This window comes from Nycticebus coucang, chromosome 8, assembly GCF_027406575.1.
Source record: "Nycticebus coucang isolate mNycCou1 chromosome 8, mNycCou1.pri, whole genome shotgun sequence".
Lineage (NCBI taxonomy): Eukaryota > Metazoa > Chordata > Mammalia > Primates > Lorisidae > Nycticebus > Nycticebus coucang.
The window spans coordinates 124,043,376-124,071,168 of record NC_069787.1 but is presented as its reverse complement, the minus strand read 5'-3'; the positions used below and the strand labels follow the sequence as shown (position 1 = coordinate 124,071,168).

Here is a 27,793-nt window from a genome sequence, read left to right as displayed (position 1 = left end):
CAGCACATCTGCACACCTGCCTCTCCCACCAGATCCCCATCTCCAGTGAAGAAGGCCCCGTTGTACTGGGCATTACAGCCTCACTCTTCAGCACACAGCTTGGCCAACCCATTTTGTAACAGACCAAGTTAGTATTTTGTCCTTTCTGGACAAATTATTTAACATGAAGTTTTGTTTTTTTTCCTAAACAGGATTACCAAAACAATAACAATGACCAGGCAGTCGTTGAAATCTGTATCACAAGAATCACAACAGCCATCAGGGAGACAGAGTCCATTGAAAAGCACGCCAAGGCCCTTGTGGGGCTCTGGGACTCCTGTTTGGAACACAACCTGAGACCCTCTGGGAAAGACGAAGACACGCCCCATGCAAAAATCGCATCTGATATCATGAGTTGCATATTACAGGTAAGTCAGCGCTCAACCTCAGGCTATTCTATACCGGGTTGGCAGCTTAGGCAAACATGTGCTGTCTCTGAACTAAGAGCCAGTGTTTCTGTAGAATTTAGATGCTGTGAAAAGATACCACAGACCAATAGCTAAGCTGGACAGGCTGGTAATTAACAGAGAAAGTTCTATCTAGCCACAAATGAACGCAAGACATGGAGTTCAAAGTGAATACCACAGCGAGCCTCTAGTGACTAGAGTCTAGTCTATTTGCAGAGATAAGCTTTGTATGTATAAAAAGCTAACAGTGAAGCATTATGTGCCCAGTTCCAAAGGAAGAGTACTGGGAAATTCGAAAGCGGATATGTCTCTCATCCGAAGCAGCAGAGACAGAAGTGAGGGCAGTGAGCTCAGGATGCAGTGACTCGGTCATTTTCAAGTGTATTTCTAGATGTAGTGTGAATTCATGATGTTTGCCTCTTCGGACCACCTTTAATTCCTTCTTCTGGTATAAACTTGTATTTGGAATTTCAGCTCAGCCACCAACTGGTTTGTGTAACATTGAAATGTTGGGCCAGTCAGTTAACTTCTTCTTTTTTTTTTTTTTAATTAAATCATAGCTGTGTACATTAATGCAACCGTGGGGTACAATGTGCTGGTTCTATATACAATTTGAAATGTTTTCATCAAACTGGTTAATATGGCCTTCACGGCATTTTCTTAGTTATTCTGTTAAGACGTTTATATTCTACACCTAGTAAATTTCACATGTACCCTTGTAAGAGGCACCGTAGGTGTGGTCCCTCCAATTATTCTCCAGTTCTTAAGCCACAGTCCCCTCCCTGTAAGGTGCAAATCAAATGATATTGTAACAACTTTACCAATCAAGGATGTTGATAGTTATTTCTCAAAAGAATTCTGTAGTCAGTAAGTTGAGAAACATCGAATTCAATTTTTCCTTTTGCACTATCACATATTTCATGACATATTAAAGTTTCTGTAAAGGCCTGCAATGAAGAAATCAGGCCATTTTTGTTTAACCAGCATTTTGTGATCTGTTTTGACCGTGGACGCTCCTTTTCCCTCCCCACCCCCAACACATCCCTGAGAAGCATGTTCCCCTGAGTACAGTGCAGGGAATTCTAGTTATGGTTAAAGTACTCAGCACTGTGTGTACAGCTGATGTTAGTTTCCTTTCTTTTTTTTCTTTTACTCTCACAGTTGTCTATGCTTAGCTGAATTATATTTCACTTTATCTGCTCAGGGACTGGTCAACTGAACAAAAGACTTTACCTTCACCACCACTCTTTCTTCTTTTTCCCCAGGAGTAGGGATGGTTGGGGAGGAAATGCGGATTGTAGCAAAATTGATGAAAGATGAATATGCTTGGTGAACCATCGGAGATCTAACATATCTGTTCTTCATTGATTATCTTGCATATCTTATTGATATACCCCTAAGGTGCCATTCCACAGACATGCAGGGACATTCACACATCGGCCGCATTTTCCAGCTCCCTCCACTGGTCCGGACTCTAGAGCAGTGCTGCTTGGTAGAAATCCAAGGCACCAACACAAACCACATATGCAATTGTACATTTTCTCATAGTCACTTGAAACAAAGTAAAAAGAACAGATGAAATTGACTTTGATACATATTTTCAGCAGCCCAATATATCCAAAATATTGAGATTGTAACAGGAGTCATCACAACAATTGATGAAATCATTTTTTATACTAAGTTGTAGAGATATCTCATGTGTTTTAGTACATCTTAACTTTGAACTACTCACATTTCAGATGCTCAAGAGTTTTCTGTGGTCAGTGGTTCCTGTGTAGTTCAAGAGTCAGGGGAGGTTTTCTGGAAGGAGGTCATGTTTGGAAACAGTTATGAGTAGGGAGCAGGAATTTCACCAGGCAGGCAAGGTGGAATGTGAGGACTTTCTAAGCAGAAAAAAATAGCTGGTACAAAAGTAGAGATTTGTGAAATAAGGCCAGGATCAGAGAGTTATAAGCATGCTATATTCCAAATGCCCCAAATTCTAACATAAAAGGATGTTTTATTCCGGGTGAGGCATTGCATATCCTACTTAAATGCTACAGAGGTAGAGCAGGGAATCAAATGTTTTTGAGAAAAGGAAGCATTGAACTTAACTGAGTATATTTTCATGCCTTGTTATAACCTACCTTTTAGAAATTCTTTGTTGAGTTGACCTCAGTGAATGAATAGCTCCCATCGAGGCGATGCGTCTCTCCAGAAGAGGCTTCCATAACTAATCTTCAACCAGTGGCATGAAAAAGAAGGAGACAGGATATACACCCCAGATTCCTGAGACCTGCCCCCCATTTCCTGGGAAATACAATGGGAAAACTCAGGCATGTGTACCAGTTAGATTTTACATGCAGCCTGTGCCGGGGAGAATAGACCATTTTATTTGTGAATCCAAAATCAGGTTGACTGTGGTTTGATGCTGCTGGATAAATTAACCAAAGAACCCTATTTAAGAAATGAAGTTTGATATTTCTTGAGCTTAATCCTTTTTATGGTTCTTAGTTGAATTCAAGGCCTGAAAGCCAAGGAGCTTTTTAGCCGCTATTGCCTCAGATAGACATCTTTTCTACTTAGCTTGGTTCCTTTCAAGTCTAAAACACTGGGAAACATTCCCAAAATGCATTTTCAAAAGACGTTCCACCCCGAGCTCAAATTGGTGCTAATCTAGTTAAGAAATCTAATTCTTGGCATCCATAGGACAAGGCCCTCTTGTTTCACCTCCACAGCTAGATGTTAACTGTCCCCACGAGCCAAGTCTTTATTTGTAGGCTACACTTCTCTGAATTGTTCCCCAAGCCCCCAACCATGTGTAAAACCATGGCCATACCAACATGCTCACGTCTGCACCGAGGGGCAAGGTCAGCCACAGGCTGTGGCATTTTCAGTTGCTGTTAAAAGAGATTTATTTGTAAAACTATAATCATAGGGTTTTTTCTACATGTGTGGCATTAGCATTTCTGTGATCCAGATAATTCTTTGCTTAATATTTCACTCTTCATGTCAGATGAAAGATTCCCAAATAACATATTGGAGGAAAATGGAAAAATTGAGTGTGTTAATTGTTTAAAAAACAATGACACTATATGTTTGGGGGGTATTTCATACACTTTAATTAGAATCACACTTCACTAATGGCTGCCCAGTATTTTTCTCTGAGACAGCTAGAATTTTTTTTTTTTTTTTTATTGTTGGGGATTCATTGAGGGTACAATAAGCCAGGTTACACTGATTGCAATTGTTAGGTAAAGTCCCTCTTGCAATCATGTCTTGCCCCCATAAAGTGTGACACACACCAAGGCCCCACCCACCTCCCTCCTTCCCTCTTTCTGTCCCCCCCCATAACCATAATTGTCCTCATATCAAAATTGAGTACATAGGATTCATGCTTCTCCATTCTTGTGATGCTTTACTAAGAATAATGTCTTCCAGGTCCATCCAGGTTAATACAAAGGATGTAAAGTCTCCATTTTTTTTAATGGCTGAATAGTATTCCATGGTATACATATACCACAGCTTGTTAATCCATTCCTGGGTTGGTGGGCATTTAGGCTGACATTTTGGTGATTGTAAATTGAGCCGCAATAAACAGTCTAGTACAAGTGTCCTTATGATAAAAGGATTTTTTTCCTTCTGGGTAGATGCCCAGTAATGGGATTGCAGGATCAAATGGGAGGTCTAGATTGAGTGCTTTGAGGTTTCTCCATACTTCCTTCCAGAAAGGTTGTACTAGTTTGCAGTCCCACCAGCAGTGTAAAAGTGTTCCCTTCTCTCCACATCCACGCCAGCATCTGCAGTTTTGAGATTTTGTGATGTGGGCCATTCTCACTGGGGTTAGATGATATCTCAGGGTTGTTTTGATTTGCATTTCTCTAATATATAGAGATGATGAACATTTTTTCATGTGTTTGTTAGCCGTTCATCTGTGGTCTTTAGAGAAAGTTCTATTCATGTCTCTTGCCCATTGATATAAGGGATTGTTGGCTTTTTTCATGTGGATTAATTTGAGTTCTCTATAGATCCTAGTTATCAAGCTTTTGTCTGATTGAAAATATGCAAATATCCTTTCCCATTGTGGTTGTTGTCTCCTTAGCTGTACAGAAGCTTTTCAGTTTAATGAAGTCCCATTTGTTTATTTTTGTTGTTGTTGCAATTGCCATGGCAGTCTTCTTCATGAAGTCTTTCGCCAGGCCAATATCTTCCAGTGTTTTTCCTATGGTTTCTTGGAGGATTTTTATTGTTTCATGCCTTAAGTTTAAGTCCTTTATCCATCTTGAATCAATTTTTGTGAGAGGGGAAAGGTGTGGGTCCAGTTTCAGTCTTTTACATGTAGACATCCAGTTCTCCCAACACCATTTATTGAATAGGGAGTCTTTCCCCCAAGGTATGTTTTTGTTTGGTTTTTCAAAGATTAGGTGTAAAATGTTAGTTTCATTTCTTGGTTTTCAATTCGATTCCAAGTGTCTATGTCTCTGTTTTTGTGCCAGTACCATGCTGTCTTGAGCACTATGGCTTTGTAGTACAGACTAAAATCTGGTATGCTGATGCCCCCAGCTTTATTTTTGTTACAGAGAACTGCCTTATCTATACGGGGTTTTTTCCGGTTCCATACAAAACGCAGAATCATTTTTTCTCAAATCTTGAAAGTACGATGTTGGTATTTTGATAGGAATGGCATTGAATAGGTAGATTGCTTTGGGAAGTATAGACATTTTAACAATGTTGATTCTTCCCATCCATGAGCATGGTATGTTCTTCCATTTGTTAATATCCTCTGCTATTTCCTTTCTGAGGATTTCATAGTTTTCTTTATAGAGGTCCTTCACCTCCTTCGTTAGGTATATTCCTAGGTATTTCATTTTCTTTGAGACTATGGTGAAGGGAGTTGTGTCCTTAATTAGCTTCTCATCTTGACTGTTATTGGTGTACACAAAGGCTACTGACTTGTGGACATTGATTTTATATCCTGAAACATTACTGTATTTTTTGATGACTTCTAGGAGTCTTGTGGTTGAGTCTTTGGGGTTCTCTAAGTATAAGATCATGTCGTCAGCAAAGAGGGAGAGTTTGACCTCCTCTGCTCCCATTTGGATTCCTTTTATTTCCTTGTCTTGCCTAATTGTATTGGCTAGAACTTCCAGCACTATGTTGAATAGTAAAGGTGACAGAGGACAACCTTGTCTGGTTCCAGTTCTAAGAGGAAAAGCTTTCAGTTTTACTCCATTCAGTAAAATATTGGCTGTGGGTTTGTCACAGATAGCTTCAATCAGTTTTAGAAATGTGCCACCTATGCCTATACTCTTCAGTGTTCTAATTAGAAAAGGATGCTGGATTTTGTCAAATGCTTTTTCTGCATCTATTGAGAGGATCATGTGATCTTTATTTTTGCCTCTGTTAATATGGTGGATAACGTTTATAGACTTGCGTATGTTAAACCAGCCTTGCATCCCTGGGATGAAGCCTACTTGATCATGATGAATGACTTTTTTGATGATAAGCTGTAATCTATTGGCTAGGATTTTGTTGAGAATTTTTGCGTCTATATTCATGAGTGAGATTGGTCTGAAATTCTCCTTTTTGTTTGGGTCTTTTCCTGGTTTTGGTATCAGGGTGATGTTTGCTTCATAGAATGTGTTGGGGAAGATTCCTTCTTCCTCAATTTTTTGGAATAATTTCTGCAGTACAGGACTAAGCTCTTCCTTGAAGGTTTGATAGAATTCTGGAGTGAAGCCATCTAGACCAGGGCATTTTTTGGTTGGAAGCTTTTTTATTGTTTCTTTGATCTCAGTGCTTGAAATTGGTCTGTTCAGGAGCTCTATTTCTTCCTGGCTGAGTCTAGGGAGAGGGTGTGATTCCAAATATTGATCCATTTCTTTCACATTGTCAAATTTCTGGGCATAGAGTTTCTGGTAGTATTCAGAGATGATCTCTTGTATCTCTGTGGGATCAGTTGTTATTTCCCCTTTATCATTTCTGATTGAGGTTACTAGAGATTTTACTTTTCTATTCCTCGTTAGTCTGGCCAATGGTTTATCTATTTATTTTTTCAAAAAACCAACTCCTTGTTTCATTAATTTTCTGAATGATTCTTTTGTTTTCAATTTCATTGATCTCTGATTTGATTTTGGATATTTCTTTTCTTCTACTGAGTTTAGGCTTCGATTGTTCTTCTTTTTCCAATTCCATAAGATCTCTTGCGAGATTGTTGATTTGCTCTCTTTCTGTTTTTCGAATGTAGGCATCTAAAGCGATGAATTTTCCTCTCAAAACTGCTTTTGCAGTATCCCACAGGTTTTGGTAGCTTGTGTCTTCATTGTTGTTATGCTCAAGGAAGTTAAAGATTTCCTGTTTTATTTCTTCTTTCACCCATCTGTTATTCAACAGAAGATTGTTTAATTTCCATGCCTTTGGGTGGGGTCGAGCATTTTTGTCAGAGTTGAGTTCCTCCTTTAGTGCCTTATGGTCTGAGAAGATACAAGGTAAAATTTCAATTCTTTTGATTCTGTTGATATTTGTTTTGTGTCCCAGGATATGATCAATTTTGGAGAATGTTCCATGGGGTGATGAGAAGAATGTATATTCTTTATCTTCGGGATGGAGTGTTCTATATGCGTCTATCAAGCACAGTTGTTCTAGGGTCTCATTTAAGTCTCTTATATCCTTGTTTAATTTCTGTTTAGAGGATCTGTCCAGCTCTGTAAGAGGAGTGTTAAGGTCCCCTGTTATTATGGTATTATCAGATATCATATTGCTCAGACTGAGTAAGGTCTGTTTCAAGAATCTGGGAGCATTAATTTGGGTGCATAGATATTTAGAATTGAAATGTCTTCTTGTTGTATTTTTCCCTTGACCAATATAAAGTGACCATCTTTGTCTTTTTTGACTTTAGTTGTTTTAAATCCACTTGTATCTGAAAATAAGATTGCAACTCCTCTTTTCTTCTGAATTCCATTTGCCTGAAAAATTGTCTTCCAACCCTTGACTCGGAGCTTTAATTTGTCTTTTGAAGCCAGGTGTGTTTCTTGCAGACAGCAAATGGATGGCTTGTGTTTTTTAATCCAGTCAACCAATCTATGTCTCTTCAGTGGGGAATTCAAGCCATTAACATTTATTGAGATAATTGATAAGTGTGGTAGTATTCTATTCGTCTTATTTTGTGAGAGTCCATTGCTTGGTTTTATCTTTTGCATCAGTGTGGAGGTTTGATTCTGTCCTTTAATTTCTGAGTTCTTACTTTGCTGCTGATCCATTGTAGTGGTCAGTGTGCAGAACAGGTTGAAGTATTTCCTGTAGAGCTGGCCTTGTTGTGGCGAATTTCCTCAGTGTTTGTATATCTGTAAATGATTTGATTTCTCCGTCAGTTTTGAAGCTTAGCTTAGCAGGGTACAGAATTCTGGGCTGGAAATTGTTATGTTTAAGTAGATTAAAGGTAGATGACCATTGTCTTCTTGCTTGGAAAGTTTCATTAGAGAAGTCTGAGGTCAATCTCATGGATTTGCCCCTGTAGGTCAACTGGCGCTTACTCCTGGCAGCTTGCAGAATCTTTTCTTTTGTCTTGACTTTGGACAGGTTCATCACAATGTGTCTTGGAGAAGCTCGGTTAGAGTTGAGGCGACCTGGGGTCCGATATCCCTCTGAAAGCAGTGTGTCAGAATCTTTGGTGATATTTGGGAAATTTTCTTTTATAATATTCTCTAGTATGGCTTCCATTCCTCTGGGGCATTCTTCTTCCCCTTCTGGAATTCCTATAACTCGTATGTTGGAACGCTTCATAAAGTCCCATAATTCTGACAGTGAACGTTCTGCTTTCTCGCTCTTCTTTTCTGCCTCTTTTACTATCTGAGTTATCTCAAAAACTTTGTCTTCTACCTCTGAAATTCTTTCTTCTGCATGGTCTAACCTGTTGCTGATACTTTCCATTGCATCTTTAAGTTCCCTGATTGACTGTTTCATTTCCTTCAGCTCTGCTATATCCTTTTTATATTCTTCGTATCATTCATCTCTTATTTGATTCTCTTTTTGGATTTCCTTTTGGTTATTTTCCACTTTATTAGCAGTTTCCTTCATTGTTTCCATCATTTCTTTCATTGTTTTCAACATGTGTATTCTAAATTCCCTTTCTGTCATTCCTAACATTTCTGTATAGGTGGAATCCTCTGCAGTAGCTACCTCATGGTCCCTTGTTGGGGTTGTTCTGGACTGGTTCTTCATGTTGCCTGGAGTTTTCTGCTGATTCTTCCTCATGGGTGATTTCTTTTATCTGTTTCCTTGCCCTAATTTTCCTTTCACTTCCTCTTGCTCTTTAAGTTCTTGTGCCTGTGGACTAAGGGTTACAGGACCAGAAGGGTGAGAAGGTTTAAGAGCAAAAAAGAGATGAAAGAAAGGAGGACCGAGTGATAAGAAAAAAAAAGAAAAATAGAGAAAGGAGAGGGGGTGGGTAAAAGGAATATTGACAAAAAGAAGAGAGGCACAGAAACAGGGAGACGGAGCAATATAGGTGTACAGTAGGGTACTTTAATACAACCTTAAAAAAAAAAAAACACCTTCTGGGGGTGCCCAGTTGGGTGGTTCCCTTGAGGTCAGCAGCTCTTTGCTAACCTGATCAGACACAGTACCCCACCTCCACCAAGTAGAGAGGAAAGACAAAAATGCTATAAATCAAACCAAAACAAGCAAACAGAAAACTTTACGGGATAAAATTGGCTGGAAAAACCAAATAATAGTGGTAGAAACACTAACAAAAATGAAGTTCTAATTATTGAAATAGGCAGCAATGGGAAAGTATAATTAAACTAGAAAAATTGAGAAAGAAAAAGGATCTGTATGGAAAAGGTTGAACTTAAAAAACAAAACAACAATCAACAACATCAAAATAAACAAAAAAAGCAACCAAACCAAAAAAAAAAAACACAACCAAAAACAAAGCAGTATGTATATGTTATTGAATATTGTCTGGGCAACACGGTCTTCTGGGGTATGAGATGTTAATCACAGTTCTGATACGACTGGAGGCTGCTAGTTTCTCAAACCCCAGCAGGTAGACACCCTAAATCTCTCTTCAGCCCACTTAAAAGGCACTTTGAACTTGTTCACTTACTGAGCAGAAGCTTTCTCAGGGAAGTGCTTGTCACTGGAATCACTGCTGAAGTGGCTATCCACTTACCCTGTGTGTCAAAACTGGTCTCCCTCTGCCCCCGAGGGTTAGGGCTGCAAGGCGGCTCAGACCTGCCCTTAGGCTACTTGGTCGCTGGGTTACCAGCTCCCACCCAATTCCAGCTCTGCGACCCTGAGGGCGGAGCTTGCCGGGGCAGATCACTCACAATGTCTGCCTGCGACCCAGAGCCAAACACTATTAGCTCCGTCAGGCTCAGCGGCTCAGACTGGGGCCGTAGACAAAGGCCAAAGTTCTCGCACTCCGGCTCAGGCTCTCCCCAAGGCAGTTCAGCTGAGTGCCAAGTCCAAAGACACCAAAACAGTTCACAGGTAAGGCCTTTCTGGTTTGCAGTCTCGCTGCTACTGAACTTACAGTTGCGGGCGGGTTTAGACGGATTGAACACACGCGACCACTTGCCGGTTTTCCACTGTTTTAGTCCTCCTCTTGGGGTCCAGAAGTCTCTCGCTGACTCCCTGTATCCTCTCAGGGGTGATGATAGGCAGATCCCACCAGCCAGAGATGCCTGGAGTCCTATATCCCCAGACTCACAGTGCCCAGATGCAAGGAAGCTGTTACTCGGCTGCCATCTTGCTCCGCCTCCAGCGCATTTATCTTGTTTTGTTTTTTTAATTGTTGGGGATTCATTGAGGGTACAATAAACCAGATTACACTGATTGCATTTGTTAGGCAAAGTCCCTCTTGCAATCATGTCTTGCCCCCAAAAGGTGTGGCACACACCAAGGCCCCACCCGCCTCCCTCCTTCCCTCTCTCTGCTCTTCCTTCTCCACCCCTCCCTCCTTTCTGTCAAGATAGCTAGAATTGTAAAAGAATATGATCAAATTGGTTGAGACAGCCTGCTCTGTCATTATCACTGACAAACGCTAGCTCACCCCAAGGTTTACAGACATCAGTTGCTGGGAATACTGGTTGCCATCTATCTGTAGCTGTTTCTGCCTGGATTCACAGGGAGTAGGGAACACTCCCCAACACCACCTTCAGTTTGACTTCTCAGCAAGTTATAAGTCCATGCGCAGGAAGACTTTCCTATGATGGAAGATGTGTACCTCTTGGCCTGCAACTTGTTCTTGGTGAAAGACCCAGAGTAGTTAAAGTAAACTTAGGCAAGGAGTTCTCTGTTGGAAAGCTCTGAGAAGAATTACACAACTGTGTTCTTCCCTCAAAGCTGTGGCTTTGGCCCATCACGATAGGGACAAAAATCTGTCATCCAAAAATTAAACTAGAAAAAAATCCTACATGCAATGGAGAGATTGGCTTCCTATGGGACTAACCCAAGAAATTATATAGGTATGACTGACGAAGGGGTTTGGGGAACACCCAATGCTGTAATAAGTGACTTGAATATAACTCAAGTGAGCAAAGGTAGAACATGATTATAATTGAGAAAAAATGCCCAAATCAATTTGCGTTCCCAGCACTACGTGTGGGAGATCTATTTAAAGAGTATGCATGTTTACTCAGTGCTGCTGGAGAGGGCATAGAGACTGAATCTAAGGAATGGAAATTGCCAGTCACCAGAGATGAGGATTCAGTAGTAGGTAGTAGGTGTGTTATTTTCATCAGGTTTCACCATGGCCTAGATGAAATATCCCTGAGAATCTTTTTCTGCTCTGATCTGATTTTGTGCCCATTAGTGAGCATTTTGGTTTCTAATCTGGCTCCTCGGTATCCTGAAAATGTGAAAATAATACCCCACGTTTGACCTAGGAAAGCCCTCACAGTGGGTGAGTATATTTTCATGCCTTGTTATAACCAGCTTTTTAGAAATTCTTTGTCAAGTTGACCTCAGTGAATCCAAACTATTTTATGGATCCTGACCAAGCATATGCCCAGATTTCTGAAGCTGAGGCTAGCCCCTGGGGATGGGGAATAGCCAGCCTCCCAGAGAGGTCTCATAGCTCATTATAACGTAATGACCCCATCATATCAGGCCCAATAAATTCACTGGACTGCACTCTGGGGCCTTAGCTGGGATTGCAAGTTAGGCTGGAGGACACCTATTTTCTCCGCTCAGAAGTCAGATTGCTTCCCACATCTGGAAAATGAATGAAACCTCAGGGATGAATTAAAGATTTATCAGTTCTATTTTTGTTTCTAGTGACTATGGCTGGGGGAAAGCTTTAGCATAAGAGACTCAATTGACTTATTTAGAAAAATTTAGGGATAGAATAAACTGGCCTCAGGCAGGGGCTCAGCTGATCCTACCAGGACCTGGTTTCTCACAACTTTTCTCTCAGACAGATACATGTGTCCTGAGTCTCATGCAGGTTCTCTCCCACAGGGGCTCCAACAATGTGCAACAGCTACTCTTAGTCTTCCCTTTTCAATACTTTAAAGATAGCAGAGAAGAGAGAATCTCTTCCACAAAGACCTTTCATGGACCCCTAATTTGGTAACTTGCCTATCCTTGAGCCTGTTGTTTAGACTAGGGAAATGTGATTTTCTGTGTGAGTCACTTGATCATTCTCAACACCAATGGTGGAAATGCCTTCATTAGAAGTACCCTTGGACAGTTCCCCCGAGAGGAATTACAGTAGAGTCTCCAAAAGAGGATGAATGGATGTTGGGCAGGACTCCAGTGAGGCTGATGATTTCGAGGTGGGAATAAAACATAGCAATGGCATTTCCTCTGACTTCAGGAAGGATTTCTGAATTCAACATCAACATGAATGTTCTAATATTGTCATCACTCCCAAGACTCACTACTCTCTCAAGAACAAACATTTAACTGCCTCAGTTATTTCATAAAATTTAGTTTACCTGACTCCCATACTTAGTGTGAATAGATGAGTCATCTTCCTGACACTGTCACCGCCATTATTATAACATATTCTTGGCTTCATTGAATCCACTATTGAGTGTCATTGGCATTCACAGAATCCAAAGACAAGGGATGTTTATATGCATACAATATTCAATACTGTATTCATATTTACTTTTGAGTCTACTTAAAAGAATAGCTGAAATCTGAAATTATATATCTATACTTCTTTTTATAGAGGTATTATATCTGGATAAATTCATATTATATCTGGATAAATTCTCCCTAAATACAACTCTGTAATCAGAACCCAAACAGAAATGATCAATTAATGAAATTGACCATATTTTCATATTTGGGGGATATTTTTGTGTCTTCTTTTGCAATGTATTCAAGTCCTCTATTTTTTATTTGGTTGTCTGTCTTTTTCTTATTAATTTGGGAGAGTTTTTAAATATATATTCTGAGTACTAGTAGGCCTTTGTTGAATAAATGTATTACAAATATGTTCTCTCACTCTTTGAACTATCTTTTCACTTTATTAATGGTATCTCTTAATAATGAAAATATCTTCATTTTATCTACTTTATGAATTTTCTTTATTGTTAATATTTTTTTTAGTTAGGTTTGAGAAAATCTTTACCTAGTATGAAGTAATCAAGATGTTCTCATGTGTTTTCTTCTGCACTGTTTTATTTTTCACCTTTAAATTTGCAATCTATCTGGAACTGACTTTTGTTACAGCAGATATATATGTCAAGATACATTTTTCTCCCATATACATATATCCATGTGAGCCAATTGTCCTCTTTCTAAGGTAACATTTCTCAAGGACCATATGTATCAATGACAATTTTTGTTTCATGTCCTTTTTTTTTGTCCTTATTGTAGGATTTGATGCTGAAAGGTGCAATTCTGCATTTTATTCTATCTATGGGTATAACTTTCTCTCTAAGCCATAGAAGAAAGTGGAAGAATGAATGTAGTCCTGGTTTTGCATTATTTTAATCAGGATGCAGGCTTAGTTGTTATAACAAAGATTTAAATATAACAGTGGGGTAAGCGTTCATCAGTCAATTCAAGAACAGCAGTCCAGGGCTAATTTGGTGACACTCTAGCACACAAACCCAGGCTCCTTCTATTTTCTCTATATTACTCAACACAAAGTTCCTAACTCATGGTCTGCTTCAATCTCTGATACTAAATACTTACTCTAACCAGAACTAAAGAGAAAAAGGAATAAGAAGCCAAGTCACTTCATGATAATAGTCACCTAGAAGTTGAACACATTTCTGCCACTTCTATGTCATTGGTCAGAATTCTGCTCATGGCCACAGCTAATTGCGAAGAAGCTGGGAAATGCAGCCTTTAGTTGTGTAGTCACAGCCCACTGACTATATTACCAAAAAAAGGAGATGAATTGTTATTAGGGAGCAGTTAGCAGTTTCATCATAATACTCTTGTTTATCATTGTAGGTTTCCCCCTCTACATTCTCAGTCCAATGCAGACAAACTTAGATGTTGATTACCTAAAGGTGGATCTCTATTTGGATGGTAGTCATGGCTTGACACTATTTACAAAGTCAGTGATCCCTCAGCAGCCTAGAAAGTCTCCCTGTGTAAAGCAGTTGATGTTGTATCTGCTTGGGAATCCTTTAATCAGAGACTGTTTGATTGGAAAGATGATAATAATCAAAGATGCTCCATGATCACCCTGCAAAATGGTGGCAGAGCCGAGACTAGAACCAGAGTCTTGCTTTTCCATCAGATGCCCTTCCCACCACATTATGTTCCCAGTGACAACTATCCCAGTGGATTTACATTTTCTTTATTAGTTAATCAACTTGGCAGATGTTGAGTACTTACCATAAACCCCAAATTGTAGGAGGTATGACAGGGCATAATCTGTGGGTGGAAAAGTTAGAGAAAAACAACCCCTTTTCATTTATGTACAAGGATATGCAGTCAGTTCCCCAAACGCATTGGTAACAGTCACCTATAAGTTGAACACATTTCTTCTACTTCTACAATGGGCACTGTGCAACTCGGCTGTAGAGTCAGTCAGAGAGATGGGGGTAATGGTCAGAGAGAGGTAGTAAATAGGTACCATTCATTTTTTTTATTTTTTATTTTTTTTATTGTTGGGGATTCATTGAGGGTACAATAAGCCAGTTACACTGATTGCAATTGTTAGGTAAAGTCCCTCTTGCAATCATGTCTTGCCCCCATAAAGTGTGACACACACTAAGGCCCCACCCACCTCCCTCCATCCCTCTTTCTGCTTCCCCCCCTAACCTTAATTGTCATTAATTGTCCTCATATCAAGATTGAGTACATAGGATTCATTTATTTTAAAGAAAACAAGTTGTATTTTCTGAATATGACTCTAAATGCTGATAGTGCTATTTTGTATATAAGGGCATGTAAAATATGTTTAGCTGTAAAGTAAATTAACAAGGAAATTACTTTAGGATCCAAGATTCCTTTGGTGTTTAGTCTTATGTTCATTTATTTTCTTCTTCCAAATCTCATTAGCTGAAATGCTAGTTTATAAAATACACTCAAAAAGCAACTTGTTCAAAATTCCTTCAGTTGTTTTCAGTATAAATCTGATAGTTATTCCTCTCATCAGTGACTTCCAGGTGCCCTAAAGATTAATTCCAAACTCCCGAGTCTGGCATGCCAGACCTTTTAGGATCATTCCCTGTTGTCTCTTTCCCACCCATTATCTCCCCTCTCTCCCCTAGCAATTTCTTGGCATGTATCACCCTCCAGCTACACTGAGTTGTTTACAACTCCCTATTGCACCCGGCACTCCCTGGCCTCTGTGCCTTCCCAGTACTCTTCCTTCTTTCTGTCTGTTCCTTATCCAGCCAAGACCCACACATCTCCCCTTCATCCAATAGGTCCCAGGTAAGAGGTCGCCTCCTCCAGGAAGTCCTTTTTGTTACCCCCCAAGCCTGGGCTGGGTGCTCCTTATTTGCCCCCTCAGCACCCTCACTTTGCCTGCCCCAGCCCTCAGCAGCCTAAGCTGTTAACTGCCTCTTTCCCTTTAGGTCTCCCAGACCAGACCAAGAGTTCCCAGAGTTCCCAAATACAACGTAAACAGGGTAGGGCCTGTGTTTTCACAGCTGTGCTCTGGGGCCTTAGCTCAATAAATATTTTCTGAAAGAATGAAGACTTGAATGAATGAGTCACTGATTATTGGTTGCTTTCTTATATTTCCTCAGAATTACAACCGGCCCCCCGTGATGGCGTTAGCCATCCCCATCGCAGTGAAATTCCTCCACAGGGGCAGCAAGGAACTGTGCAGGAATATGTCCAACTATCTGTCCCTTGCTGCAATTTCCAAGGCAGACCTCCTGGCCAAGCACACGGAAGTTATAGTAAAGAGCATTCTGCAAGGTATGGTGCAAAGGCTGAGCTTGAGGACAAATTTTAGGAGCCATTGAAAAGTATTTTTGTGAAGCATTTATGACTGGTGGAAGGTGAGACCTAGAGTATTAGAGCAAGTTAATTTTTCTGCTTTGCCGCTAGTTAACTTGTGAACTTGCAAGTTAACTTGCAAAAGGTCACTTGGGCTGGCTGACTCTGTGTCTCTTCCCAGGGCAGATGAATTACTTGAACTCATTACATGAGGCATAAGCTTTCTTCCAACTCTGCATTTCTCGCTTGTGTTTTCCAAGCTTCTGGTCATCACCGGCTGTGAAGAGCTTATCTTTAAGTACTAAGGAACATGTACTATGGCTCTCAGTAGTAGGCGGAAACCCTGTTCTTCATTTGGTTTCCAAAAGCAAGAAATATCTTTTGTTAAATAAAATATACCAGAAAGTATGTGATGAATCCTTAAAAGTGAACATGATTTCAGACTGATTTACAACTATGTTGAATACTAACATAAACAATCAAATCAGGATACCTCTGTTAATTGTTCCAATTTTTTTTCCTTTATCTTTTTTTTTTTTTTTTCATTTCAGGTTAATGTGAGGGTACAAACGACCAAATTGCAATATTTGAATTTGTCAGGTAGAGTCTCTCTTGTAGCTATGTCCTCCACACACAAGGAGTGCCATACACCCCTACATGGTGTACACTCAGTGGGAGCACTCCAGCCCCCCAATTGACCCACTCCTCAACTTGAATGGAAATGAGTTTTTCTCTTATGTGGGTGTGAATTAGATCATCTATTGGCTTCATATCAATATTATGTATATTGGATGTTTTCTTTTCCATTCTTGTGATACTATACTGGAAGAATTAACATCCAGGTTAATACAAAAGATGTGACATTACCATCCTTTTATGGCTGAATAGTATTCCATGGTATACATATACCACCAGTTTGTTAATCCATTTCTGAGCTGATGGACATTTAGGTTGTTTCCACATCTTGGTGTTTGTAAATTGAGCTGTGATAAACTATCTAGGACAAATGTCCTTGTGATAGAATGATTTTTTTTCTTCTGGGTAGATGCCTAGTAGTGGGATTGTGGGGTCAAATGGGAGTACTAGTTTGAGTTCTTTGAGGATTCTCCATACTTCTTCTCAAAGAGGCTGTATTTGTTTGCAGTGCCACCAACAGTGTAGAAGTGTTCCCCTCTCTCCACATCCATGCCAACATCTGCAACTTTGGGATTTTATGATGTAGGCTAATCTTACCATAGTTAGATGATATCTTAGGGTGGTTTTGATTTGTATTTCTCTGATGATTAGGGACAATGAGTCTTTTTTCATATGTTTGTTAGCAATTTGTGTGTCTTCCTCAGAAAAGGTTCTATTCATGACTCTTGCCCAGTGGTAGATGGGATTGTTTACTCTTTTTTTGTTGATTAATTTGAGTTCTCTATAGATCCTAGTTACCAAGCATTTGTCAGATTCATAACATACAAATATTTTTCCCATTCTGAAGGTTGTCTCTTTGCTTTGATTGTGGTGCTCTTAGTTCTCCAGAAGCTTTTCAGTTTAATTAAGTCCCATTTGTTAATTTTTGTTGTTGTTGCAATTGTTACAGAAGTCTTCTTCATAAACTCTTTCCCTAGGCTGACATCTTCAAGAGTTTTTCCCACACTTTCTTCTAGGATTTTTATTGTTTCCTGCCTAAAATTTAAATCTTTCATCCATCTCGAATCAATTTTTATAATTGGTGAAAGGTATGGCTCAAGTTTCAGTCTTTTATATGGAGTTGTCCAGTTCTCCCAGCACCATTTACTGAATAGGGATTATTTTCCCTAGTGTATGCTTTTGTTGGGTTTATCAAAGATCATATGGTTAGGAGAGACTGGTTTCATCTCTTGATTTTCTTTTTCTTTTTTTTTTTTTTTTTGTAGAGACAGAGTCTCACTTTATGGCCCTTGGTAGAGTGCCGTGGCCTCACACAGCTCACAGCAACCTCCAACTCCTGGGCTTAAACGATTCTCTTGCCTCAGCCTCCCGAGCAGCTGGGACTACAGGCGCCCGCCACAACGCCCAGCTATTTTTTGGTTGCAGTTTGGCCAGGGCCGGGTTTGGAACCCGACACCCTAGGTATATGGGGCCGGCGCCTTACCGACTGAGCCACAGGCGCCGCCCTCTTGATTTTCTTTTCAGTTCCAAATGTCTATGTCTCTATTGTTGTGCCAATACCATGCTATTTTGATCATTGTGGACTTGTAATGTAGCCTAAATTCTGGTAGGGTGATGCCAACAGCTTTGTTTTTATTACTAAGGATTGCTTGGCTATACAGGGTTTCCTTCTGGATGCATACAAAATGAAGTAGTATTTTTTCCAAATCTTCAAAGTATGGCATTATTATTTTAATGGGGATTGCTTTGAATCTGTAGATTGCTTTGGAAAGTATAGACATTTTAACTATGTTGATTCTTCCTAACCAGGAGCATGGTGTGTTCTTCCATTTGTTAATGTCCTCTGCTGTTTCTTTTCTTAGGATTTCATGATTCTCTTTGTAGAGATCCTTCACCTCTTTTGTTAGGTATATTCCTGGTTATTTCATTTTCTTTGAAGCTTCTGTAAAAGGAATTGTGTCTCTGATGAGTTTCTCAACGTGGCTGTTATTAGCATATACAAAGACTACTGATTTGTGGACATGATTTTATACCCTTAGATGTTACTGTATTTCTTCATCACTTCCAGTTTTGAGGGTGAGTCTCTGTGGTTTTCTAAGTATAAGATCATATCATCAGCAAAGAGAGAGAGAGAGTTTGACTTCCTCTGCCCCCATTTGGATGCCCTTTATTTCCTTCTTTTGCCTGATTGTATTGACTAGAACTTCCAGAACTATGTTGAATAGTAGTGACAATAGAGGACATCCATGTCTACTTAACAGTTCTGAGAGGACAAGCTTCCAATTTTATTCCATTCAGTATAATATTGGCTGTGAGTTTGCCATAGATGTCTTCAGCTTAAGAAAGACACCACTTATGCCTGCATTCTCAAGTGCTCTCATTAGAAAAGGACGCTGAATTTTATCAAGTGCTTTTTCTGTATCTATTGAGAGGATCATCTGGTCATTGTTTTTACTTCTATGGATATGGTGAATTACATTTATGGATTTGTGTATGTTAAAAAACCTTGCATCCCTGGGATGAAGCCTGCTTGATTGTGATGTATAATTTTTTTAATGTGTAGGTGTAATCTATTGGCTAGGATTTTGTTGAATATTTTTGCATACACATTCATTAGTGAAATCGGTCTGTAGTTCTCCTTTTTAGTTTGATCTTTTTCTGGTTTGGGTATCAGGGTGATGTTTGCTTCATAGAGCATGTTGAGGGAAATGCCTTCCTTCTCAATATTTTAAAGTAGTTTCTGCAGTCTGAGGATAAGCTCTACTTTGAAAGTGTGATAGAATTCTGGTGTGAAGCCATCTGGACCAGGGCATTTTTCTGTTGGGAGATTTTTTTTATTGTTTCTTCGATCTCAATGCTTGATATTGGTCTCTTCAAGAGATCTATTGCTTCCTGGGTCGTAGTCAGAGATAATGTCTTGTATCTCTGTGATATCTGTCGTTATTTCTCCTTTTTTATTTCTGATACAGGTTATTAGAGATTTTACTTTTCTGTGTCTAGTTAGTCTGGCCAAAGGTTTATCAATTTTATTTATTTTTTTCAAAGAAGCAGTTCTTTGTTTCATTAATTTTATGAACGATTCTTCTGTTTTCAATTCCATTAATTTTTGACTTAATTTTGGTTATTTCTTTTCTTCTGCTAGGTTTGGAATTAGATTGTTCTTCCTCTTCCATTTCCTTAAGATGACTCATTAGGTTGTTGATGTGCTCTCTTTCTGTTTTTTGGATGTAGGCATCTAATGTGATGAATTTCCTTTATAATTGTTCCAATATTTGAATGACAGAGAAGGTCCGGTTAGTCCATGCAAAGTATTCTCCTTGTCTTCACTTTTTTCTATTTGGTTTTGGGTCTATCAGAAACCAGGTATTTGGGGCTTGGGATAAGTGAACAATATATGGCAGCGTTTTCCAACCTTTTTTAAAAATCTCACGGCACACTTAAACCTATAGTTAAACTTCTGTGGTACACTTAAATTATGTTGATCAAAAAAAGAGTAAGAAAAAGAATATACTTACTATGCCTTGAACTTCTTTCAAAAATAATTTAATTATGATCTTTAAAAAGTTTCATGGCACACCTAAGATCCTTTCACCACACACCAGTGTGCCATAGCATAAAGCTGAAAATCTCTGCTGTATGGTGTTATTTTATATGGATCCAAATGCCCCCAGTGCTCATTAATAAAAATGCACCAGGTCTGTGAGTAATTCAGCCCACATTTTTCTGGCACAACCCCCAGTGCTTGGTTCAGCATAAACCTTCTGTAAAGTGCTCTCAGTACAAGTATCTCTTAGGGCCCCCAAAGATGTCAACACTCCTTGAGCTTTCTTCCTGAGGTACCCAGACCAGTCCTTGAGCCCATGTTTGCTGGTGCTGTACCTCTTCTCCACCCTGAAGGTGGCAGACCCTGGGGCCACTGCTATGGAGGTCCCAAGAATGAACTCTACTTCTGGAGACTCCACGCTGCCCTCCAGGGATAGCGGTCTCCACCCCACTGTGCTGAGCTGCCTGAAGCTTCTGGAGCCACCAGTCCTCAGCTCAATAGCTGCATATGGCAGCCTGTGGCATGGTGGGAGAGAATATAAGTTTTGGTTTTGGTGTTATACATGGTAGAGAGGCTCCAGAACATTGCCAAACTGCATTTGCAGTAAAATATTTGTTTTGTTTTATCTGACATTATTTACCTTACCTGGGACTTAGTTATTCACCCAGGAATCTGAGGTTACCAACAAATTTACTCCCCAGTTCTCATGTTTCCTGCCTGCCAAGGACTAAGGTTTTGTTCCTTTGGGTCCATTGTACTAGGCATTCCTAAGGAGGGCTCTTAGCAGAACCCCCCAACCACAACTTCTGATCAGCCACTCCAAGAGTCTGCTGGATGTCTAGATATGTCTGAACTCCAGCATGGTAATGCTCCCCTCTACAGATGTCATTAAGAATCCTTGTCAGTATTTTCCTTTGTGTGTGTTATTTGTTTATTTGTTTGTTTTTATTTTGAGACAGAGTCTCCTTTTGTCACCCTTGGTAGAGTGCTGGGGTGCCACAGCTCACAGCAACCTCAAAGTCTTTGGCTTAAGTGATTCTCTTGCCTAAGCCTCCTAAGTACTTGGGACTACAGGCGCCCACCAAAACACCCAGCTGTTTTTTGTTGCAGTTGTCATTGTTGTTTAGCTGGGCCCAGGCCAGTTTCAAACCCACAATCCTCAGTGTGTGTGGCTGGCACTATATCCACTGTACTATGGATGCTGAGCCTATTAGTTTATTTGGTATGAGTTGGCTATGGTTCTGTCTTTTTTAATTTTAGAATATTACAGGGGTACACACATTTTGGTTACATAATTTGCTTTTATACATTTTAAGTCAAAGTTATAGGTGTGCCCTTCACCCAGAATATGTGCATTGTACCAGTTAGGTATGAATTTACCCAACTCCTTCTCCCCCCTCCCACCTATTTTATTTCCATTGAGTTTGTCTTCCATACATTCGTGTAAATGTTGATCGACTAGTTCCAGTTTAGTATTGAGAACATGTGGTGTTTGTTTTTTCATTCTTGTGATACTTCACTTAGGAGAATGGTCTGTCCAGTTCCATCCAGGTTGCTATAAAAGATACTAGATCACTATTTCTTTATGACTGAGTGATACTCCATAGTATACATATGCCACATTTTATTAATCCACTCATATTGATGGGCATTGGGGCTGATTCCACATCTTGGCATTTGTAAATACTACTACTATAAACATTGAGTGCAAGTATCTTTTTTATAAAATGTATTGGGGGCAGGAGGTAAATACTGAGTAGTGGGATTGCTGGATCAAATGGTAGGTCTCCTTTCAATTCTTTCAGGTGTAGTATTATCATTTCTAATTTCCTTTTGCTACAGGATTAAATTATTAATTTTACTTTATACATGATATGGAATTTGCTACAAGTATAGAAAAGCAAGTTGTGATTATTTTTTCACAATCTTAGCTACATTTTTGGAACGTGTTTTATAGGATTTACAAACACTTCTATACACCACACATTTTGAAAGCATAATAGTCAGACTTGCAAGTAACAGATTTATAAAAAATTACATTAGCTCTTTACAGCTGCCAAGAACTTAGCTCATCTATTTGGGGCTTTTTTTTTAATGCTTTTTCAATTACAAAGAAATCTTTGAAACACAGAATACACTTTCTAAATTCATTGCAAGCATTTGAAATAAACAAATGATTTGGTTGATTTGATCTGGCACTATGAACATTACCATTAAATGAATGGTAATTTGACCTGTAAAAGGTTGGGGCTACATATTTCAGTGTTTAGATATCTAAGACTGATGTGACTGTAAAACTCCACTGTCACTTGAGCCCCTGATACTCTGAGTTGCAAAGCAGAAGGGATCTTGTTGTCCTTGTCTGAGTAGTAACTTTTTTGCATTGCAAATCTGTCTTACAGCTCCTGCCAAACAGCCTTAGGAGTCATCATTGGGATTTCTTTTTTTTTTTTATTACCTATAGTTTCTCTCCCTTTTAGGCCTTCTTTGACTTATATTTCTACTTCCACAAAAATCATCAAATGTTCAGCCATTCCATGATGATAATAATTATTATAATACCATGGACTACAATGGCTAAAATTTATTGCACACATTCTTTATGCCAGATACTATATTAAGCCATTTATACCCACAAGAATCCCCTAACAGGTGGCCTGTGACACCGTTTTACCTGTCAGTAGTATTTTAAGTAACAGAAACTCCCAGGTATAAATGGTTTGAAGAAGAAGGGGGAGGAGGAAGAAAAAGAGGGGGAGGAGGAGGAGCTACCGTGACACTTCACTGGCAAGTAATAAAGTCCATGGGTGTTTTAGACTTTCCATCTGGCTTTGTTCAGGGCTCAGTGCTGGTCCCCAAAGTCACTGCCCAGCTGTACTTCCTGTGGCTTTGTTTCTCTTTCATCTCCGTGGTGTGGGCCTCTGCCCATTCCAGTCACATCATCATGAACATCTATTAAGCAAACCAAAGTCCATACCCAGTCTCACGTTCTCTGTTTGACCTGACAGAGGCCACATGACCACTTCTGAACCAATCCCTCGTGACTGCCAGGGGACACTGTACTTTGGTCGGCCAGGTTTGGGCCATGAGCCACACTCAAAGCAGGAGATGAGGGTGATGAGGGTCAGCTGCAGCAGAACCACAGGATGAGGAGTAAAGAAGATGTAAATAGACCCCCCCCCCCAAAAAAAAAGGAATCCAGGGCTATTGCCAGCAGTGGAGTGAATGAATACTGGGGACTGGAGAAACAGAAGTGTCCACCATATTATCTTAGAAATGAATAAGCTAAGGCATAGAGTAGTAAAAGCAAGCCAAACCCTGGGCATTTACTCTAAAAACTGTTTTTAGAATTAAATCTCAGCTCCACCAAGTACTGGTTGTATTTTCATTTTTCTGAGACTCTATCTTCTCATCTGTAAATAGAGATGTTTAGATGTTGAACTAACCAGGATATAGTTGGTTTTTGATAAATCTTTGTTAGGATGGTGATGATGATAATTATGATTGCCTGCCTAAATTAGAATCCTATTAGGGACAGGGAACTCACTATTTCCTGTGACAACACACTTTATATCTGGAAAAATCTGACTATTGGGTATTGTTTTCTTTTGGTTGAATTAAGTTTTCTCCCTGTGACCCCACCCCCAACCTTTTGAGGAAGACTTCCTCCTTGGGTCACAAACAGTACTTTCTCTTTCACAAGACAAACTTTCAAAAATTGAGGCACGACTCATGTTACCACCCCTTCCCTTTGCACGCTTCTCTTTTCTTCCTCAGGCATAACATCTGCAGTTTTCCTCTCAGTTCACTCCCTGAGCAGGTGATGACTTGATTCTGCTTCGGCTTGCAAGACATACCTTGCCCTTTCCTTCACTTGGCTTCTCTTCCCGAATGTGCTCTGGTTTTCCTGTAGGGATCACACAGTCTGCAGTCCATAATATTCCAGGTTCCACCTTGACTGTGAGGACGCAAGGAGATTTAAGTTCCCTATTGATAAACTGTATTTTCCTTAATGTAACCTAAAATCAAATTCACTTTTTTGTCATTCACACAATTGCATCATTAACGTCTATTCAAAATCTCCATAGTTTTCTTTTTGACGAAAGTTGTCTTTGCATATATTTTCAGAATATAAAAGTGATTTTTTTCAATCAAGTTTAAGGTCATATAATTGTCAAGTTCTTTATGAAACTTTATTAAATAGAATGAAAAATTTTAAAAAAAGTTGTTTTTATCATATTCAGCAGTTTGCCACAGTCTGTGTTTAGTTGGGTTTTTTTTTTTTTTTTTAGTCTTAAGTAGGCACTTTTAATCCTTTATCCTTTTTCATATGAGAGCCAGCCCAGCTCTTTGGCATGCCAAGATCTTTTTTTTTTTTTTAATTAAATCATAGCTGTGTACAGTAATGCAATGTTATTGGATTATGTTCTTCCATCTCACTGTATCTGTAGTTCTTCCAAGGTTCTTGACACCTGTAAATTTTATGAGCAGAGTCACTTTGATCTTTGTTTTAAAACACTGATTTAAAAAAATGTTGACCATATGGGGTTGGGCGCGCCTCGTGGTGTATCATTCATGTCTGCACCTTAGACTTGGTTGCTACTATTTCACTGATTACAGACAGAATCTTGTTCTATTGCCCAGGCTGGAGTATAGGGATGTGATCACAGCTCACTGCAACCTCTCATTCCTGGGCTGAAGTGATTTTCCCAACTCAGTCTCCCAAGTAGATTAAGCTGCAGTTGTGCCTCACCATGCCCATCTAACTTCTTCACGTTTTGTAGAGATAAGGGTCTTATTGTGTTGTCCAAGTGGGTCTTAAACCCCTGGCCTTAGTTTATGCCACCTCAACCTCTCTAGGTGCTAGGATACAGGGACAAACCGCCAGTCTATCAATCATATTTCTCACAATTATGTCATACATATGTCTGTTCCTGATCCCAAACCAAATGTTTCCTTTATGCTTATATGTCAATCATGAAAGACTTTGTCAGGTGGTCTATGTATTTATCCCCAGAGGCAAATATTCCAATACTTGAAGCCAATTTTTGCTACTTCTCATTATTAATGGTTTTATATAAGTAATGCTTACTATTACACTTACTGTAAGTATAAATGCCTTTTATTCAAATTGTTTGGGCTCCATTTATCTATTTTGTATTCTCTGAATTCTCCCAGTGAGAAAGAAATTGTAAAAGGGCCTTCCTTTTGGAGAGAGAATTAAAGGCATAATCAGAGTCAGTATCTTGATTCATACTTGAGAGAGCTAAGACGTTAGAAAATCTGAATTTCTTTACATCAAATAAAACAGTTGTATCAATATGTTAAAATCAATCTATCAAAAAAATTTAATAGATTTTGAAAAACTGTCCCATTTAGCTTTATAGGTGAATTATAACAAATATATAAATAATAGGTCATTACAATCTTACCTAAACTCTTCCAGGTAATTGAAACAGAAGTACGTTCTCCACCTAATTCTACATGGCTAACATAGCCATATCTCAATACCACACAGGACAGTATGAAAAAGAAAAATGCAAGTCCATCTTATGAACATGGGTGCACAAACCATAAATAAAAAAAGTTATGAAAATGATTCTTAAAGAAAATATTCTTAAAGAAAATAACAGTTAACATTTGCTGAAATGCTTACTATATACCAAGTACTAGTCTTTTGACTGAGATAATTCTCCCCCAGTTGCTTATGTGAAAGGAGCTATTGTTATCTCTACTTTATAAAATGCATAATGACCAAGTTAAGTTTATCCTAGGAATATAGGATGGCTCAATATTCAAAATGTCATTCCTTGTTATAAAAGACTTAAAGGGAAAAGTTATATGATTCGTAAAATCATCAGCACCCATTCATGAAAAAAAATTACAAATTAGGAATTTTGGAGAAGTTCCTTAACATGCTTAAGAATATGTATGTGGAAAAGGGAAGCAGAGCTGGAGCTGCGGGCGCTTTTCCTGCCCGCGGTGTCTCAGATTCATTTTAAGGAACTGAGAACTTAATCTTCCAAAATGTCAAAAAGACCATCTTATGCCCCACCTCCCACCCCAGCTCCTGCAACACAAATGCCCAGCACACCAGGGTTTGTGGGACACAATCCATACAGTCATCTCACCTACAACAACTGGGAGGGAACCTGGCATCCTCTGGTATTAACGATTCCAAAACCCCCAAAGCCACCAGATAAGCCGCTCATGCCCTACGTGAGGTACAGCAGAAAGGTCTGGGACCAAGTAAAGGCTTCTAACCCTGACCTGAAGTTGTGGGAGATTGGCAAGATTATTGGTGGCATGTGGCGAGATCTTACTGATGAAGAGAAACAAGAATATTTAAACAAATACGAAGCAGAAAAGACAGAGTACAATGACTCTAGGCAGGCCTATCATCATTCCCCCGCATACCTTGCTTACATAAATGCGAAAGTCGCGCAGAAGCTGCTTTAGAGGAAGAAAGTCGACAGAGACAGTCTCGCATGGAGAACGGAGAACCTTGCATGAGCATTCAGCCTGCTGAAGATCCGGATGATGATGATGATGGCTTTTCAATGAAGCATACAGCCACTGCCCATCTCCAGAGAAACCACCGCCTCATCAGTGAAATCCTTAGTGAGACTGGGGTGCCGGACGTTTGGTCAGTTGTCACGACAGCTAGGATGCAGGTCCTCAAACGACAGGTCCAGTCTGTAATGGTTCATCAGAGAAAACTAGAAGCTGAACTTCTTCAAATAGAGGAACGACATCAAGAAAAGAAGAGGCAATTTCTGGAAAGCACAGATTCATTGAACAATGAACGTAAAGGGTTGTGTGGTCCGAAGGTAGAAGTGGATTTGGAGAAGGCGGCCGCCGAGATGGCGCAGGCCGAGGAGCAGGCCCGCAGGAGGAGCAAGCGGCGAGCAAAGCCGAGGAAAACAAAGACGACGAGGGTGGTGCCTGTGGCTCAAGGAGTAAGGGGCCCGCCCCAGATGCCGGAGGTGGCAGGTTCAAACCCAGCCCCGGCCAAAAACCAAAAAAAGAAAGAAAGAAAGACGACGAGAACATTCCAATGGAGACAGGAGACACACCTTAAAGAAACGACAGAGAGCCAGCAGAATGGTGAAGAAGGCACATCGACTCCTGACGACAAGGAGAGAGGGCAGGAGGGGGTCGACAGCACGGCCGAGGACGGATCCAGTGACAGCAACACGGGCTCAGAGAGCAGCAGTGCGCCGCGGAGGGGCCACCAGCAGATCCCAAACCAGAAGATGAGAAAAAGGAATAGATGTCGCCTTGTTTTATGTGTTCTAAATACTTTTCTAAATGAAAAAATGTTTTTGGGTTTAAAAAAAGGAATATGTACGTGTGTGTATGTACATGGGCATATATACAGCTGTCCAGAAAGTATCCAGCCATCATTAATACTATTTTCCATATTACATCGGTGGATACTTTCCAGACAGCCTGAGTGCATGTGTGCGTATAATGGTGAAATAGTAGAAGCACCCTTTAAAGTCAGTAACAGACCAGGATGCTACTCTATGTACTGTTACTTATTATTGGCACTGAGCCAGATGAGACCCCCTCTCTGAAAACAGCCAGGCATTGTGGCCCTACCTATAGTCCCAGCTACTTGGGTGGCTGAGGCAAGAGAGTCACTTGAGCCCAAGAGTTTGAAGTTGCTGTGAGCTATGTTACCACAGCACTCTCCCAAGGATGACAAAGTGAGACTCTGCCTCAAAAAATAAATAAATAAAAATAAAAAAATAAGACAAAGATGTCACTTGAGTGATGAATGTATTTTCAGCTTAAATTACATTAGAATAATATG

The 27,793-nt window shown here is 39.7% G+C and overlaps 1 protein-coding gene and 1 pseudogene across 2 annotated transcripts in view; both read left to right on the top strand.

Annotated features, from left to right (window-relative positions):
• The window catches only part of VEPH1 (ventricular zone expressed PH domain containing 1), a 246,934-nt gene that overhangs the window by 28,500 nt on the left and 190,641 nt on the right, over positions 1-27,793 (top strand). For both annotated transcript variants that reach the window (XM_053600821.1, XM_053600822.1), the window contains exons 3-4: positions 192-407; positions 15,599-15,773. In XM_053600821.1, coding sequence (XP_053456796.1) covers positions 192-407; positions 15,599-15,773 — 391 coding nt within the window. The remainder of the gene's footprint in view (positions 1-191; positions 408-15,598; positions 15,774-27,793) is intronic.
• On the top strand, positions 25,781-27,247 carry LOC128592728 (SWI/SNF-related matrix-associated actin-dependent regulator of chromatin subfamily E member 1-like; annotated as a pseudogene).